This window comes from Ascidiella aspersa, chromosome 5 (assembly GCF_963924565.1).
Source record: "Ascidiella aspersa chromosome 5, kaAscAspe10.2, whole genome shotgun sequence".
NCBI classification, from domain to species: domain Eukaryota; kingdom Metazoa; phylum Chordata; class Ascidiacea; order Phlebobranchia; family Ascidiidae; genus Ascidiella; species Ascidiella aspersa.
Genome location: NC_139451.1, coordinates 28,792,547 through 28,808,323, shown reverse-complemented (window position 1 = coordinate 28,808,323; position 15,777 = coordinate 28,792,547). Strand labels below are relative to the sequence as shown.

Genomic DNA, 15,777 nt, shown 5'->3' with positions numbered 1-15,777 from the left:
TTTGCGTTGTCCCAGCACCTATTTTACAGTAGGCTATATACAGCAAGTTTACATGCAACAAAGGTAGCCACAGGAGAACTTATATTGCAAATGCGTTTTTCGGTCAACGTTTTTTCGGTTTGTGCAAAACGAATTGCGGAAACAATTGATCCCAGCAGGATGCTTGTTCGAGTCCCAATTCCAGCAAATACGATTGAGCCTTGTGTTGCAACCATTACCGTCTGGGTTATTTTAACACAAAAATGAAACACTGTTGGTCATATATGCTCGTGCCTTATGTAAGTCAGATATAGTATACAGCTGTTGCTAAAAACCCCATGACCCTTTCAAGAAATGCATTAAGAACTTCAGAATAAAAAAACTTAAAACTCATATATATATTTTTTTGTAATTGGAGTAATAATACACCGTGGTTCAGCTATACATGCTGGAATCTGTTTCCAACTTTTAAATCATTTTTTTACATAATTTCTGTACAGGTATTAGGATGACGTGATAATATCGTGCTCATTTCTTTGACCAATGCCTTCAGAAAAAAATCCCGTTTATAAGTGTCATTGTAAATTCCCATAAAAAGACCGCAAAATCTGTTGTGCATTGACAGGGCCGGATCTAGGAATTTAAAAAAAGTTTGAGTGGACATCACACATAGGTACGTCACAATATGGCATTAAACCAAAGCGTGATGTAACAATAGAGTTACATCTAACCGTGGCGTAATAACAAGTTACCTTATGACCACCACACAGTTGTTTAATTTGTTAAAGTTTTGGATATTCCCCCTGGATCTGATCCTCGTCATAGTTGAAAGGAACTCTTTAACCTTTTTTGCTGCTGGACATCGAGGAAGCGGTTAATTGCAGAAATACCCGGGGTTTTCAACATTTGGTTTCGATGTATGCCGCCTGATTGATGATCAAGTTCGGGCAAATGGGGTTGGTGAATGCGTCATCAAAAATGTGTTAGACATCAGGGCGCCAATTAAGCTTGCTAAAAACAATTCGAAACGCGATCAGGAATAACAATGATTTACCATAGTTGGGACTAGTCGCGTATTTCTTTAAATGATACGGGATCAATGTACATTTCCATAGGGAGTGGAAATCAGTATTTAATAGAAATAATACAAACCAGTATGATAATCTTTGGAACACAATACACGGGTTTCTTTAGTAATTTCAATAAAAATATAAGAGCCATAATATTATGATAAAAGCGACATTTCGCAATTTACAGACGTTTCAGCAATAACTCATGCCATCATCAGTGTAAAAATCAAGTGAAAATAAAACCGATAAAACGTAAAAAGAAAGGAAAAAAGGACAAAAAATAGCAGTGAAAAAAAGGCGATGTATGGGTCAGTTCATACTGCTAGGTGTTAAAAAGGTATAAAGGTGCCGACGCTGTATCTATGTTGAGTTCTGGTTTATGGTGTTTTTTATCTTCACTTGATTTTTTTTATCTTCACTTGATTTTTACACTGATGATGGCATGAGTTATTGCTGAAACGTCTGTAAATTGCGAAATGTCGCTTTTATCAAATATTATGGCTTTTATATTTTTATTGAAATTACTAAAGAAACCCGTGTATTGTGTTCCAAAGATTATCATACTGGTTTGCATTATTTCTATTAAATACTGATTTCCACTCCCTATGGAAATGAACATTGATCCCGTATCATTTAAAGAAATACGCGACTAGTCCCAACTATGGTAAATCATTGTTATTCCTGATCGCGTTTCGAATTGCTTTTCGCAAGCTTAATTGGCGCCCTGATGTCTAACACATTTTTGACACATAATAGTTTTGTAAAGCAGAATCTGAGTCTTACTGAAGTATTCCACCTAGTGGTAATATCACATTTTAGATGACATTTATTAATAACTGGCGCTACGGTAATTAACTGCGAAGGTGGACTTAAAGCTAATTTTTGACAAGTTTCTAAAAATATACAACTTTGAGTAACATGCGTTGCGTTGCTTTATTCATAAGTTTATAGCAGCATTCTTGAAAACTCCTTAAATCGTGTTGAGTTGTCAGTTAAAGATTTCCTGGTACCAATAGATACACAATAAGAGCCAAGCTATGAATTTATGTTTAGTGAAATTTATTTGTATCTTGCGATTTCATAATATAGGTTTCAGAGAAAATACTTTGGTACGTTTCCTTGATCAATAGACATTTTTTATAGAAATGACAGTAATAAACATAGGTAACGCAACTTACAGAAGAACGTGCTAAACATTAGATTAAATGTGAAAAAAATGTATTGACGAATTAATGAATGTCTGTTGCATGACTGCGGATGTACGATAATGTCCGATTGAAACCGAGTTTTAGTATCGGTATGCGAACGATACTATCGTATCGGTGGCCGTTCGATAACTAATTAACAGCTACGTTTTGCGCAGGTCAACGTAGATAAAATATTACGTTAAAAATAAAAGTAAAATAGGTTTTCCGACGCAAAAATAAAAATTTTGATTTAAGATCCCTTAAATACCAATAATACTCAATTTTGCATTTTTACCATATAGTAATGACGTCATTTCGTATTTTTCCCCTGCAAATTAGTATTGCAAAAGAATATTAAGTATCAAACATCCCTAATTATGACATGACATGAATCGCGTGCATTGTAGTTCTTATGTCAGTTTTTTAATGTATGGCAGAATTATCACATTATTAAAAGAAAAGCATGACTTAAACGATAAACAGTGCTGTCAAGGTTAAGGCACAGCTTGGGCGCACGAAGTCCCAATAAATCCTTCGTCACAGAGACACTTGCACTCCTTGCCGGCATTCACTACCACGTTGGCTCCGTTGTTGGCGCAGGGCACGGTGCACTGTGACGGGTTGAATCTCTGTAGATGCTCGATCAATGCTCGTTCCATGTTGTTGCGACGAGGACCTTGCGGGAGAGCCGAAGACATCGGTCGCAACTGAAAGTATTCATATGCACGGTTTGTTAAAGCTTTCGTCACAGACGTATTTTTTGTTTAGCGATGGAACAGGCACCCAAGGGGTAGCACACGTCAATCTTTACACAAAATCATCCCTTTCTTTTTTTTAAATACAGCATAGTAGTATTTTAAACACTTAAAAAGGGTCCCAATACCCTTCCTTTGCGGCAGTATATTTTACTTTTTTTAATTGATGTTACCGTTTTTAAGCATGAATATTAGTTTTGCGTTCTTTTGTGAAGCATACAATCTAAACTCAATTCTGTCTGTCGTAGGTTGAATAAATAAATCAAATAACTGTAAAATATAAATCGGTTAAAATAGGACATTTTCTTTAAATTATGTTGTTTTGTGACTTTGTGGTGCGACGCATTTACAGAAACGCCTTCTAAACGTGCCTTGCTTTGACAGCGGCTAATGCTTGTCTGTTCACGTGATTATTAATTTTTAAAAGCCAATGGCCAAGTGTTTATTCCGTTCTTCATACAACCCCCTCTTCTCTTAAAGCTGTCTAATTTAGCAGCCAATGGGAGCAGCTAATCCTCAACCAAGTCACCGTCGCTATATTAATACACTTTAAAGTAGCAGATTGCAAACCGGTTTTCCTGGGCAAAGGGAGGCCTCGATTTAAAAAAGTCTAAGAAGCATTGCTTTAACATCATGTTACTTTTAGCCAGGGCTGCGGAGTCGGAGTCGGACTCGGGTCTTGAGTAGTCGGTTTGTTTTTGCCGGAGTCGGACTCGGGACTCGAGTAAGACGTTGCAAAACTACCCGAGTCCCGAGTCCGAAATGCGCACGCGATTGCGCAGTAACAAATTTTAAAACTGAAACGGCCGCCAAATGGAAATTGTAAAGGCGAAACAGCATATGGTGGCATGTTTTCCAACCATGTATTTTGAGTGAATGAATTATACGACACCCCTATAAGTGGATTTCTGAATATTCACGTTATTTTAGTTGCGTAAACTGGTGAAATACAAGCTGTAGAGTCTGGGCCGGACTCGGGACTCGGGAGTCGGACTCGGGTTTATTTTTTTGGCCGGAGTCGGACTCGGGAGTTGGACTCGGGTTATTTTTAACCAACTCCGCAGCCCTGCTTAAAAAAATCTCTGAAAAATTAGTTGCTAAGTTGTCCGTATTTTACAAGCAATAAAACTCAAAGTTTAAAAACCCGAGTGAAACACAGGATCAGACATATTTACGGAATATATATGTATAAAATATAGGCCTATATATTTTCTTAAAAATGTCTGATGCTCTGTTTTATTATTTGTTTTTTAAACTTTGTGTTTTATTGTTAATATACGCGTCAGCGGAACAGTGGTCGACAAGCAGAAACCTGCTGCCAGTCGTTTTGGATTTCTGAAAGATACACACCCTTGTATATAAACAAATAAATCTGTGTTTATAAACCTAAGTAAAACCAGGATCAAACGTTATGTTAAAGGAATATATATTTCGCCTATACAGGCATCGTCAGTATCTTAATTTGAATGAGATAGCCCTTTTATATATTTTACAGGAACTTACAGTAAAGTCTATGATGGCTGGATTACTCTTGACGTCCTCAACCCAACGATTGTAATCGTTGGTATTGGCAGCATTCTGAGTGAAAAAACTCAACGAGGCAGCGGCGTTGGAAAGGCCTCCCCTAACGTTTGAAATCACTTCGCGTGCTGAGAGGATGAAACTTCCTGCAAAATAATTATTGATCACGTTTTGAAGCAAATATACTTTAGACTTTCCTGTTATGGTCAAATTCAGTCATTATCAAGTCTACGTGTGAGAGAACTATTAATGACTGACTTGACCAATACAGAAAGGCCTAAAGAATATTTGCTCCCATTTGAAGTCATTGTCTTGTCGTCATTTACGTGTAAGGGCGAGGAGATATGTTTATATTTTACACACTATGTTTTGAAAATTATACTTACACATGTATCCACTCCCAATGCCTTCAACCGGCCTGATAACAATTTTAGCACAAGTAAGACAAGGTTTGAAACTCTCGCCTGCGGTGAGGTTCGAACTCGCGACCTCTGCCATTCCGGGACCTTGCCCATCCAGCTAATTTTTCTAACCTTGTCTTGCTTGCACTACAATCCAGATTAGGCCAACGGATTTCGGTAAGTCTACTAGAAAAGCGCCCCGCTATCGTTGGTCATTACTACTTTTGAAGTATCACATAATGGACACAAATGTATAATGAATGTTCCACATATAGCCCAGGCTTATACATTGTAGCCCGAGCGATACAGTGCTCTGTTGTGATAAATCTGTAATAGCCAGACATTTTCGCGAAGTAGCACGTATAAAACATTTATTCAACTGTTGGGAGATAACAACTGATTGCGTTTCCATTTCAATTTCAATTTCGATTTCAGTTTCATTGTTTTAACAAGTTAGTAAAAGAAACAGGAAGATTAGCTAATGCCATCGTACCACTGTAATACTGTACTTGTATTTTTAGAAGGAAAAAGGGTTTAGTCTGCTCAAAGTCATAGAATCAATCGTAGGCCTATATCTAATTTGATAAAAGTAAGCAAAAACTATATGTCACCACCAATAGCGTTTACAGTTGATGTCGCTGCTAAATAACATATTGTTTTCTTCTAATCTAATAATAAAGTGTTATTCGGTTAAATGTCCAACAATCTGTAATTCCTTAAAAAAGTTAGTAAAAAAGACAACGCACCACCAGTTAAGTGTATTTTTGTGGCACTGTTGAAAGATACATTGTTATCTTAAAAAGATAGGGTTTTTCTTTTTTTGTTGTTAAAAGTTATGCTTTTTATACCGTTATTTTTCTGTGACAGGAAGTTAGTTCTACACTTGTTCGTTCCGCCACCAAGCTTGAATTTGAAGAGAGTGAAGCTGGCTTCTTGTTGCAAACAGTCTTTCTGCTCCGTGTCGCTCAGTCCTGCGCCAAATACAGACAAACGGATAAACAGCCAACACGTTTTATGCAAGTTTGTCACAAAGCTACGTCACAAGGTAATGTCAGGAAAATTTTGGGGGAGTCATGAATATATTTATATCTTTATTGAAATCGTGGAGCATAATTTAAAAGACAAAATATTGTTTTTTAAGTAAGAGTTTAATGAATAAAACGCTTTTTTGCCTTCACGTTGAATGTATTTAAACTCTATTTTAGATTCACAGTTGCCTGAGCGAAACCACCAGGTTTCTTTAGTCGAAGTTTTATGTCGTCAATTTATTGTGTGATGTCTCAAATTTTATGCCGACCTTAATTCACACAAATTAAAAAAAAACATTTTTAGGGGCCGCGTTAAAAAAAAGTTTAGGAACCCTTGGTCGAGGTTCTAGAGCTCCACCGTTTAGCATACTCCCAAAAAAACAAGTTCGTACCTGAAGACGCCAGGTCTTTTCGCGAGTAGCGGTATATGAACTCGTACTTTCCGCCGAGTATCCCGGACGAGTAGAAGTGAGTACCGAAGTCGTGGATAACTTCCGCGTACTTTCCGTAGTCGTAGTGGTTGGGTAACTCGGCAAGTCGCTCCCGGAGTGGAACCGAGAGAATGAAATTCCTCCTCAGAGTTCTGAACAGTTAAGTGTGGTTTCCAGTCTTGTAATGACTTAAGTCACCGTTTTCCAATGATTTGAATTTACTTAACTATTTTCGACAAAATGTCTTGACTTAACTTACGTCTTTAGGACAAATAACTTGGGTTGACTTGGCTAACTTAAGTCTTTCAGACAAATAACTTGGGTTAAAATGTGTTTTCATTACGCATATTTCATTATAACATTTTTTTATCTTAAGTTTTGCACATAAAACAAACGTTTGCTATATGTTGCGTTTTGTGTTTTTTTCTTGTTAAGTTACTGCTGATTCAGACTAGTTTACCAAATGAATCGGACTAGTTCACCATAAGACTTGACTTGAAACTGACTTATTACGACTTGAATTGGATTTGCCTTGCTATTTATTCTAAATGATCTGACTTGCACTTATTTTCTATCAAAAATTGACTCATGTACAACACTGATGGTTTCAATCGTCAAACACCTATAAGTTTAAGGTTTTCAAAAATAGGACTGCGCAGTCGGTTTGAAACCATTCGAGTCAAACTCCGGGCTCAAAAAAAGTTGAGTCCCATGCCCCGCGCCAACTCGGCAGCTGTGCATTACACCTCCAATTCCTGGGTAAAAAAAAATACACCCCCAGTTTCTGAGTCAACTCAGCTGTAGTGTAAACGGGCTTTACCAGGTGTACAAGTTAGCAAAATGGTGTTTTGTGTTTCTGTCTTTTTGTTGTTGTAAAGTTATAGAAGATGGCGCCCTGAAACTCACCTGAACTGGGCCACGCGAATCTCGCTGGTAATTTTGAAGTACTTGGAATCGGTCTTACTTCCTCGCGCTATGATTCGCTTTGTGTTACGGTTGGTGCTTTTCGCCACGTTGCCTGATATCGAAAACACGTCGCCATCTGAAAATATTTAATTCGTTTGAAGTTCGTAAGCCAGTTTGCCAAGATGCAGAACAAACAAACTACCGCACTTAAACCTTAACCAATATCCACGCGAAAATACAACTTAAGCCAGAGGAACCGGGGTGCGTACAATTACCTACAGAAAAATCTTGTAGGGGTGCCGCAATCTATTTGTTAATTCTGAGGGGTGCCGCTAGCCATAAAAGGTTAAGAAACACTGCCATAAACAATATCCACGCGAAAGTTTTTACTATTTGTTTTATGCCTAGTAAGTCACCGCGAATTGACGTAGCCTACCTTACAACCTTACGTAATTTAACCTTGAAAAAGGAGGCAATAAATTCTAAAGAAATTAAATACTTGACTTTAAAAACATGGAAGTATTAAACAGTTGACCTTAAAAAGAAGGATACAAGTTAAATGTTTAATCTTCATAACAAGGATATATTTAATATTTGACCTTGAAAATAAAGAGTCATTAAATAACTGACTTAAAAAATAAATAAGCGTCTAAAATAGCTAGCTACTCAAAATCGAGCAACCACTTCGAAATCGTGAAAGTTGTGAAATGATATTTAACTTCGTGTGAAATGGTGCGCTGACAGAAAGGTGATATGCAACAAATACTTCGTTTTCAAGCACTCACATGAAAAAGACGAATCGGCCTTGATTTTTCTCTCGAAATCTCCTCTTTCTTCTTGAATAAAATGCTTCGCGCTCTTGTACGATTTTGTTACGAGGCCAGTGTCAACGCTGACCTAAAAGTATTCTTGTAGTAATATTCAACTAAAAAAATTAAAGTACAAGAAGAAGTAGCCGTTTTGCCAAACGTGATAGTCCGAAAATAAATCATTCCGTGTTGTTGTAAAACGAAAAACTAGTTTCGTTGCATCTCGCGATGTTGAAAGTACAATGAATCCACTGTTGCGAATGTCTATTTGTAACCATATGTAGATAAACACTTTTAAAATGTTTTTTGTTGACAACCTGTATTTGCCTACTTTGAAAAATCACCTATAGTCTTTTATTCTTGCAGTTGTTTTTTCATAAAATCAGCTTTATAACACTGCTAAAGATGTTCGATACTTACTTCCATAGGCAAATTAATCGAAAAGAAAGTTACCGACAGGAGGAGACCAAATTACGTTTTAATTCCATCTATTTTGCTTGTTTGAGCATATTAATTCGGTCATTTGATATTGGCTCGGAAGTATAGTATAGAATGAAATGTCAAGTACCGGGTACCCTTCTCACGGTTTTACCATTGCAAGGAAACAAAATTTAGAAATTATTCCAAATGTTTCTTTTCAAGCTTCCGCAAATAAAGATTCCTCAAATCAGTAAACCAGGAAAGAAGCGGTTTATTTATTTTAATCAGGACCTTGACTTATCGAACAATTTTTTCAACTTAAAATTGTAATTAATTTATCAGTCGTTTAGCAATCTAGTATGTGCTCATCTTAAACGCAAATATCCTACATTATTTCGCCAAAACTTTTTATACCTTTGTGCTTTTAAAAACGATTAACGAAATTACCTAATCAAGATTGCTACCTTGAATGGGTAAATTTCTCGAAAAGGAAGTTTACAACTGAAAGTAATTAAATGTTCCTACGCTAAAAGATAATATCGGGCAAAAAACCGAAAAAATGTCGATTCAATTTCATTTACTATCGGAATAAAATGTCAAGTATCGGATACCATCTTCACTTTTTTACCATTGTGCCTTACCTGGAAGCGGTAATACTGGATGTTGTGCGGTTTTCGAAACTTTGTCCCATGGTCGCCGCTTCGTACAAGGGTGCACCGCCCGTTGTATTGCATATTGTTCAGAATTTGACCACTTTCCTCGTTCATTACTATATCGAACCTGTCCGATTGAAAATCATTACACGAAGTTCGAAATGTTTTTTTATTGCTTATTTTTCTAGGCGTAAAACTCAGGATCTAAAAGTTTGGCAATTTCGCTAATTAGTTATACCATGTTTGAGAGTTCAATTTATTTTTGAAGTTAGGGATTAAGTTGAAAGCTTAGTGTGGGGGGGGGGGGGGATTACAGCTGAATAGAGTTGAAAAATTTAAAATTAAGGGGAAAAATTTAAAGAAATAAATAGTTATTTCACTCAGTGTTGTAATAAATAGTCTTAAGTCACTGATTTTAAATGATTTGAATTGACCTAAGTCCTTTGACCAAAATGACTTGACTTGACTTAGGTCTTTTGGACAAATGACTTGACTTGGACTTTGTCATATAAATTAAATGTTTTTTTATTAAAATTAAACAGTTTTGCACATTAAACACTTTTATTGCTGTATATTGCGTTTGTGTTATTTTTTAGTTAAACTGTTGCTTATAATCGGAAAAGTTTACCAATTTTAGTGGTTTAACAGTTTACTTTTATGTCAATAGTATCACTTAAAATTAACTTGCTCTCACAATGACTTGACTTGGGCAACCGATGACTGGACTGGGACCTAAGTCATTTCAAAAAGACTTGTTTACAACACTGGTTATTTTTCAAATGACTTGACTGGGACCTATAGTCATTTCAAAAAGACTTGTTTACAACACTGATCTCAATCATCGCTTACCCTGCTCCTGCAATGTCGACGTTTGGTATCCCGTCGTGGGGTTTGCGACAAGGGCTCTTGGTCCTTTTACAATCATCCTCGTCCGAATAATCGGTGCAGTCGTCGTCGTCGTTGCATTGTAAACGACTTCTGATGCAAGTCAACTCTGTAAAACAAAAATATTAACAAGTGCCCGGCTATAAAGTGGATCGTGAACTGTCCTGCTCGAAAGATTTTAAAGGGTTCCGCGAAACTGTTTGTCACTTTGCAAGTCGACAGTGAGACCTCTAAAGTTTAGAATATAAATTTGTAGTAGAGATGTACATACTTTTACTGGTTTTGAAAACAAATATTGTCATACTGAAAGTAGATAAAGTTGTTTTCATAAAGTGTTTATGTTTGTGCTGCACAAATATATGCTTGATCAGTTGTACTAAGAAGTATATAGCTACATGCCGTGGTATCGAAAATCCTTCATATGGTTGAAATGGTTTGTTTGCAATGTGGAGAGCTTTCTATCATTTTCAATTCTAAAGTTTAAATACGACGATTTTGCCTGTATGGTTTAAAAAAACTGCAATTTTATAATAGTGCAACAATTGAATATCTACTTTTTATTGCAGTGCCGTTGTGCTAGCTCAGTGGTCGGCAAATGTGGGCCGCAGAGCCATTTTTAGTGGTCCGCGAGATACTTTTCAATGAGCTTAATGTTATAATGTAGTTGTGGGCGACGTGATAGTTGTACATTCATTGCACTTTATTTTCAAAGTTGGTGTGGCATAGAATTTTTAAATTTGCTCAGCTTTGAAAGGCCCACGTACCAAAAGTGGTCCTGGGAGCTTGTCGAACTATATTCTTGCCAACTTAAACTGTATGTAGTGGAATCCGCCACTTTTTCGTAGTGGTTTTACGTAGTGGGTCTTCATAGCTCTGAAAAAAAATGCCTTGGGCCGCGATAAAAAAAGTTTGCCGACCACTGTGCTAGCTAATACCAGTTACACAAAAGGGTTGCAAATATATGGTAACATTCTAGGCTATTTTATTTCCCCGAAATGTATTGTATTATATCCCCTCGTTAAGCCGACCACACACTACTGAATGTAAATGGTTTTCTTTTGATTTTCATGATCGATATGTATTTAACCGAATTAAACAGTTTTTCGTTGACCAAAATTTTTGTGGAAAACATATTGACTGAGAAAGTTAATCACAAAAAATTTAAATTTAGAAAAATTAATTAAATAAACTAATTTGGAAGATAGACTTAAAATCAATTTGTTACTGACTGGACTTTAAATTATAGAATGAACCCTTTCAAATTATACAACACTGTTAATGATTAGGCCTACCAACCATTTTTAAAACCGACTGTTTACAATTTCATAAACAAACTCACGGGACATAAATGGGCAAATCACTAAATTTACGTATAATCAATTATTTTTTGTATATAATTTTTAATCAGTCACAACTGCTCTTAAACAACGCCAAATGCTTTTTTATTCTATTTACACCAGAAACTCACGGTCGGCGCACTGGAATTCGCCTGTTTTGCATCGCACCACACTGCATTGTCCCACTGGCGTGCATTGGCTGTCGTGACGCGTGTTCACCCCGACACAAGGCTTGCCACCAAACTGCGCAGCTTTAGTGACGTTACGCATTCTTCCCTGTGGACAAAGTGAAAACAAAATAAAGTGTGAAAATTATTCCGGTATGTAGCGTACCTTGGTCAACATCAAATTTGAAACGGAGATGTGATAGATTAATTCTTAATGTCTTTTCGGCGCTGATTCTGAAAATGCCCTCATTTTTTTGTCTAGCACATCAGTTTTTTAAAATATTCGCATTTTTAGTTTTTAAATGCATTGCTGTATTATTGATATGGACAAATTGCGCACTGTGACGTAATCCTACTATAATGTGACTGAAACATGCGGCGGCAAGGTCAACACAAGGTCACCACTGGGCCATGTAGGTTATTGACCGGAGGTGACTTTGGTAACCTAGGGTAAATCAATGTTAAGCAATGGCCTAATAAGGAAGACTCACTCAAAGTGGCAACTATCAAAAGCAAGGGGATCTTAAACTGGGGTCCATGGAACCCTTGGGAGTCCGTGAACTAGTGTTAGGGGTCCATGAAGTCCTAATTTAAATATTCGTTTATATTTAAAAAGTAATAAATCTTTTTTTTTATCAAAAATTAAACGTTTTTACACTGATCGTATTTAGACTCTATATTCACTTTCACATTTTTTAAATGGATACAGAAGATTTCTGAAGTCTATATTGTTATGTAAAATTATCACCTCATCTCTCAACATTTCTTGCCAAAACATTGGTCATGTAGGCCTAAAACAAATTTTGTTAGGGGGGCCGCTGTTAAAAAGTTTAAGAACCCCTAAACTAGATTCTAATAATTATTCCGGTATAGCCATGTGAAGACCGTAGGTGACCTTGGTATAGGGTCTATCAAAGTTAAGCATTGGCCTCTTAAGGTAGACCAACTCGTAAAGTTTATTACTGTATTAAAACATCCTCTTTACAGATCTAGTTTTCCCGATATCACATATCAATCTATTTTTGGCTAAAACTTTTTTTTGGTGCCTGAGATGGTAAATCGATCAAATAATATCGAGTATAGATGGTAGGCCCCAAACCAAAGGAAAATATCAACAATAGAGGGTAACTACGAAATCTTTGACCTAAGTAATGACTCCCGTTTAAGTAGATAATATATTTTCCTCAAAAATTTAGGTATGGCCATGAAAAACGAATAGATTAAGATCAGGTATCACCAATGGTAAGCTGAAAGCTATAACAAGTTAGCTACAAACGCATAATTCTTTACTCACTCGACTGTTTGGCCAACAAGGCGAGCATTTACTCCAACTGCCCCATTTGCCCCACTGACAGTCGACTGGGCAATGTTGGGGATTGCAGCTCCGTGATTGGGTCCTCGTGGGGCACCCACTACCCCCGTGGGCGGGGTTTCGGGTGATGGTCCTGATTCTCTGTTGGGTCCCGCTTTCGCAAGACTTCGAACAATCTCCCCATTCCTTCCAAGATGACACCTTAAAGGAGAAAAGTTCTAAAGACTGAGTATAAATTAGAGTATACCTGAAATCTACACAGAAAGTATTGATACATATACATATACGGGTTCAGCAACTGTGATCTAGTCTTTTTGAAGTAAGTCGCTTTTTGACCAATGATAACGGCTAAAGTGTGATACTGTGCACTGGAAGCCAGCAAAATAAAAAATGGTCGTTAAACATTGTATGGGTATATAGTGCCGCACTTATACAAATTGAAAATGCTGTCCGACCTTATATCTGCTTTCAATCAAAACATTTAGATTTTTAACGTCATTTTGAGTAATACAAAACATCTAAAAAATACCATATGTTAACGTGGCATTTCTCCAAAATTTGTCACCCAATCATTTATAGTTCTTAGACCTTCACTATTTAGTTACAGTCAAATAATAGTCAATTCAACTTTGCCAAATTCTCAAGTTGAAACCTAAGGTCCAGGTTAAGAAGAATATAACGGAATAACGTGTCTTCACAACATAAAATGTTGGAATTTTGCTACACAAATGTTGTTAGATGAATTGGGTAATTTTCGAGGTCCCCATTAAACACCAAAAACTTCCGGATGCGCACTGCATCCCGTAATTCAAGTAGTCCTGGTATTTATTTAACTTACCGCGCAGTTTACAGGTGCTGGATCCCTTCTTCGCCTTCTTCGTCTTCGCCAAGCATTTCCGAAATGCGCAAGGCATATCAGAAAAAGCAAAACACACAAGAGTCTTGCATTCATTTTAACCGGAGTTGCCTACAATCCTTTCTAAATATAATTTGTCAAGCAAAATTCTGCTTCTTATGTGTAAAGCCAGGAACCGACGGGTATTTATACTAACCACGTTGGGCATGGTTTCAAGTTTTAACAGAGTTTCGATAGTGGAATATGGCAAAGCAGTGACAAGTCGTATGCCTTTTGCAAACTTTACTAATGGCTTGTTGTTTGGCCGTTAAACGGAAGCTATTTATCACGCGCGCACCAGAAAAGTTTCCAAGAAAGTACTCCGAAAATCCTGACAATCCAGTTTTCGTTTGCAAAGCTTTATTTGGGTTGATAAGCATCAAATGCGTAATATACTACAAACACATTTAATTGAAAAGTACAAATGTTTACTTTACAACTGAAGATTATTTCAAAAATTAATTTCTGACAACAAAGCGAAAACTTGTGCATTACTTGCGTTACGTAGGAGTTGTTAATTGCGCTAAAATACATGCATTGTTTTGTTTTAACAACTCTTACAATTCCCTTATTATAACAATAAAATATTATAATGACCAAGCGTTATGAATGCGCCTAACAGCTGTTTGTTTTATTGTTACATTTTAATAAAACTGGCTAACTATTTTACATTTTCTTTATTGGTTAAAGTCAAAATGAAGTTTATAACAGCATTTTTGAAGAGTAAACCAAAGCAATTTTACGGGATTAAGTTTATTTTTGGCATAATATTGGGTGTCCTAATTGGACATGGTAAGTAAATACCTTTTAAACGCGTTGCTTATTGTAAGTTGTATAATGTACCTATAGTTTAAATGGCGCTCGTTCACTTATGTACGTAAAAATTAATAAAAAAAAAACTTTCTTTAAATGCCGCATACCACAACGCATATTGTTTGGGTTAGGGTGCGGGTTAGCGTTTGGTTGAGGGTGGGTCAAGTAATATTATGTTTATTATTAATAATAACTTGACCCACCCTCACCCAAACGCTAACCCAAACAATATGCGTTGTGGTATGCGGTATTATTTTGTTTTGTTTTTTGCATAACTTTTCATGTACAATAGTGAAAGAGCGCCGTTTAAATTTGCGGCGCTGGTCTAGAATCCTACCAAAGCGTTGAAACAATTAGTGAAGCAACGCACAAAATTTGGGTTAGGGTGCGGGTTAGTGTTTGGGTGAGGAGTCAAGATTATTGTTTAACAATATTACCTCACTCACCCAAACGCTTACCCGCACCCTAACCGAAATAATGTTCATTGTGGTAGGATTCTAAACCAATTTTGCAATCTTTAGGCTGTGTCATGCGGGCCAGTCTGCATTCTGAAGCAGGGGACACCAATTTTTTTTACAAAAACTAAAATACTAAACTGACATGTGCACACCGGAATTAGTCAATTGCATAATCCGCACCTGAGGTGTACACCCAGAATTTTGATCAGCTTTTGTGCAAATAATTGGCACATTTAAATATACATTCTATTGTCCTAAATTACTTCAGGCGTATTTAAAACCTTGATTACATACCTGGACAACTGAAAGTTGGGCGCTGTAAGATAAAAAAACGGTGAAAGTGTCAATAAATGTAGACTGGCAGTGCACCAATGGTGGAACTAAAGTTTAAGAGTAATACTTTATATATTATTGTATAATTAGCAGCGAAAAACCGAATAGCTTAAATGTGTGAGGCAAATCTACAAGAAATTGTTAATTACTGGATAATTGTTTATGTGATTGTGAGCTAGCCTACGTCTATTGGTACATTTTCTATCAAAAGGAACAATTAGACAATTAGATTTAAAATTTTACAATAAGGTTTTAGAAGCACATTTTTGTTTAAAACGAACTTACGTAATTCGAAATATAAAAGTCATTTAAATAAAAACTAAATGGTATAGGCTACAACCTACATATATACTTAGTGTTATATTGCTGAGCAAATATGTTCCCAACTTTATTAAAGCGTTGTATAAGACGTTATTT

The 15,777-nt window shown here is 36.4% G+C and overlaps 1 protein-coding gene across 1 annotated transcript; it reads right to left on the bottom strand.

Annotated features, from left to right (window-relative positions):
- Positions 1-2,170: 2,170 nt before the first annotated feature.
- LOC146145789 (complement component C6-like) lies at positions 2,171-13,813 on the bottom strand. Its single transcript, XM_083390684.1, has 11 exons — positions 13,700-13,813; positions 12,844-13,062; positions 11,514-11,658; positions 10,010-10,154; positions 9,149-9,287; positions 8,064-8,175; positions 7,279-7,414; positions 6,334-6,524; positions 5,762-5,884; positions 4,495-4,658; positions 2,171-2,943 (listed from the first exon to the last, which is right to left on the bottom strand). The coding sequence occupies exons 1-11, from the start codon at positions 13,811-13,813 to the stop codon at positions 2,731-2,733; spliced, it is 1,701 nt and encodes a 566-aa protein (XP_083246810.1). The 3' UTR covers positions 2,171-2,730.
- Positions 13,814-15,777: the final 1,964 nt, after the last annotated feature.

Bases quoted from the DNA above. Each gene is read 5' to 3' on its own strand.
- LOC146145789 (XM_083390684.1), bottom strand. From the start codon at position 13,813: ATGAATGCAAGACTCTTGTGTGTTTTGCTTTTTCTGATATGCCTTGCG. The intron at 10,155-11,513 runs GTGAGTTTCTGG...TTTGTTTTACAG, and splicing joins CGAATTCCAGTGCGCCGACC to AGTTGACTTGCATCAGAAGT. The intron at 6,525-7,278 runs GTGAGTTTCAGG...TTAACTGTTCAG, and splicing joins ATTCGCGTGGCCCAGTTCAG to AACTCTGAGGAGGAATTTCA.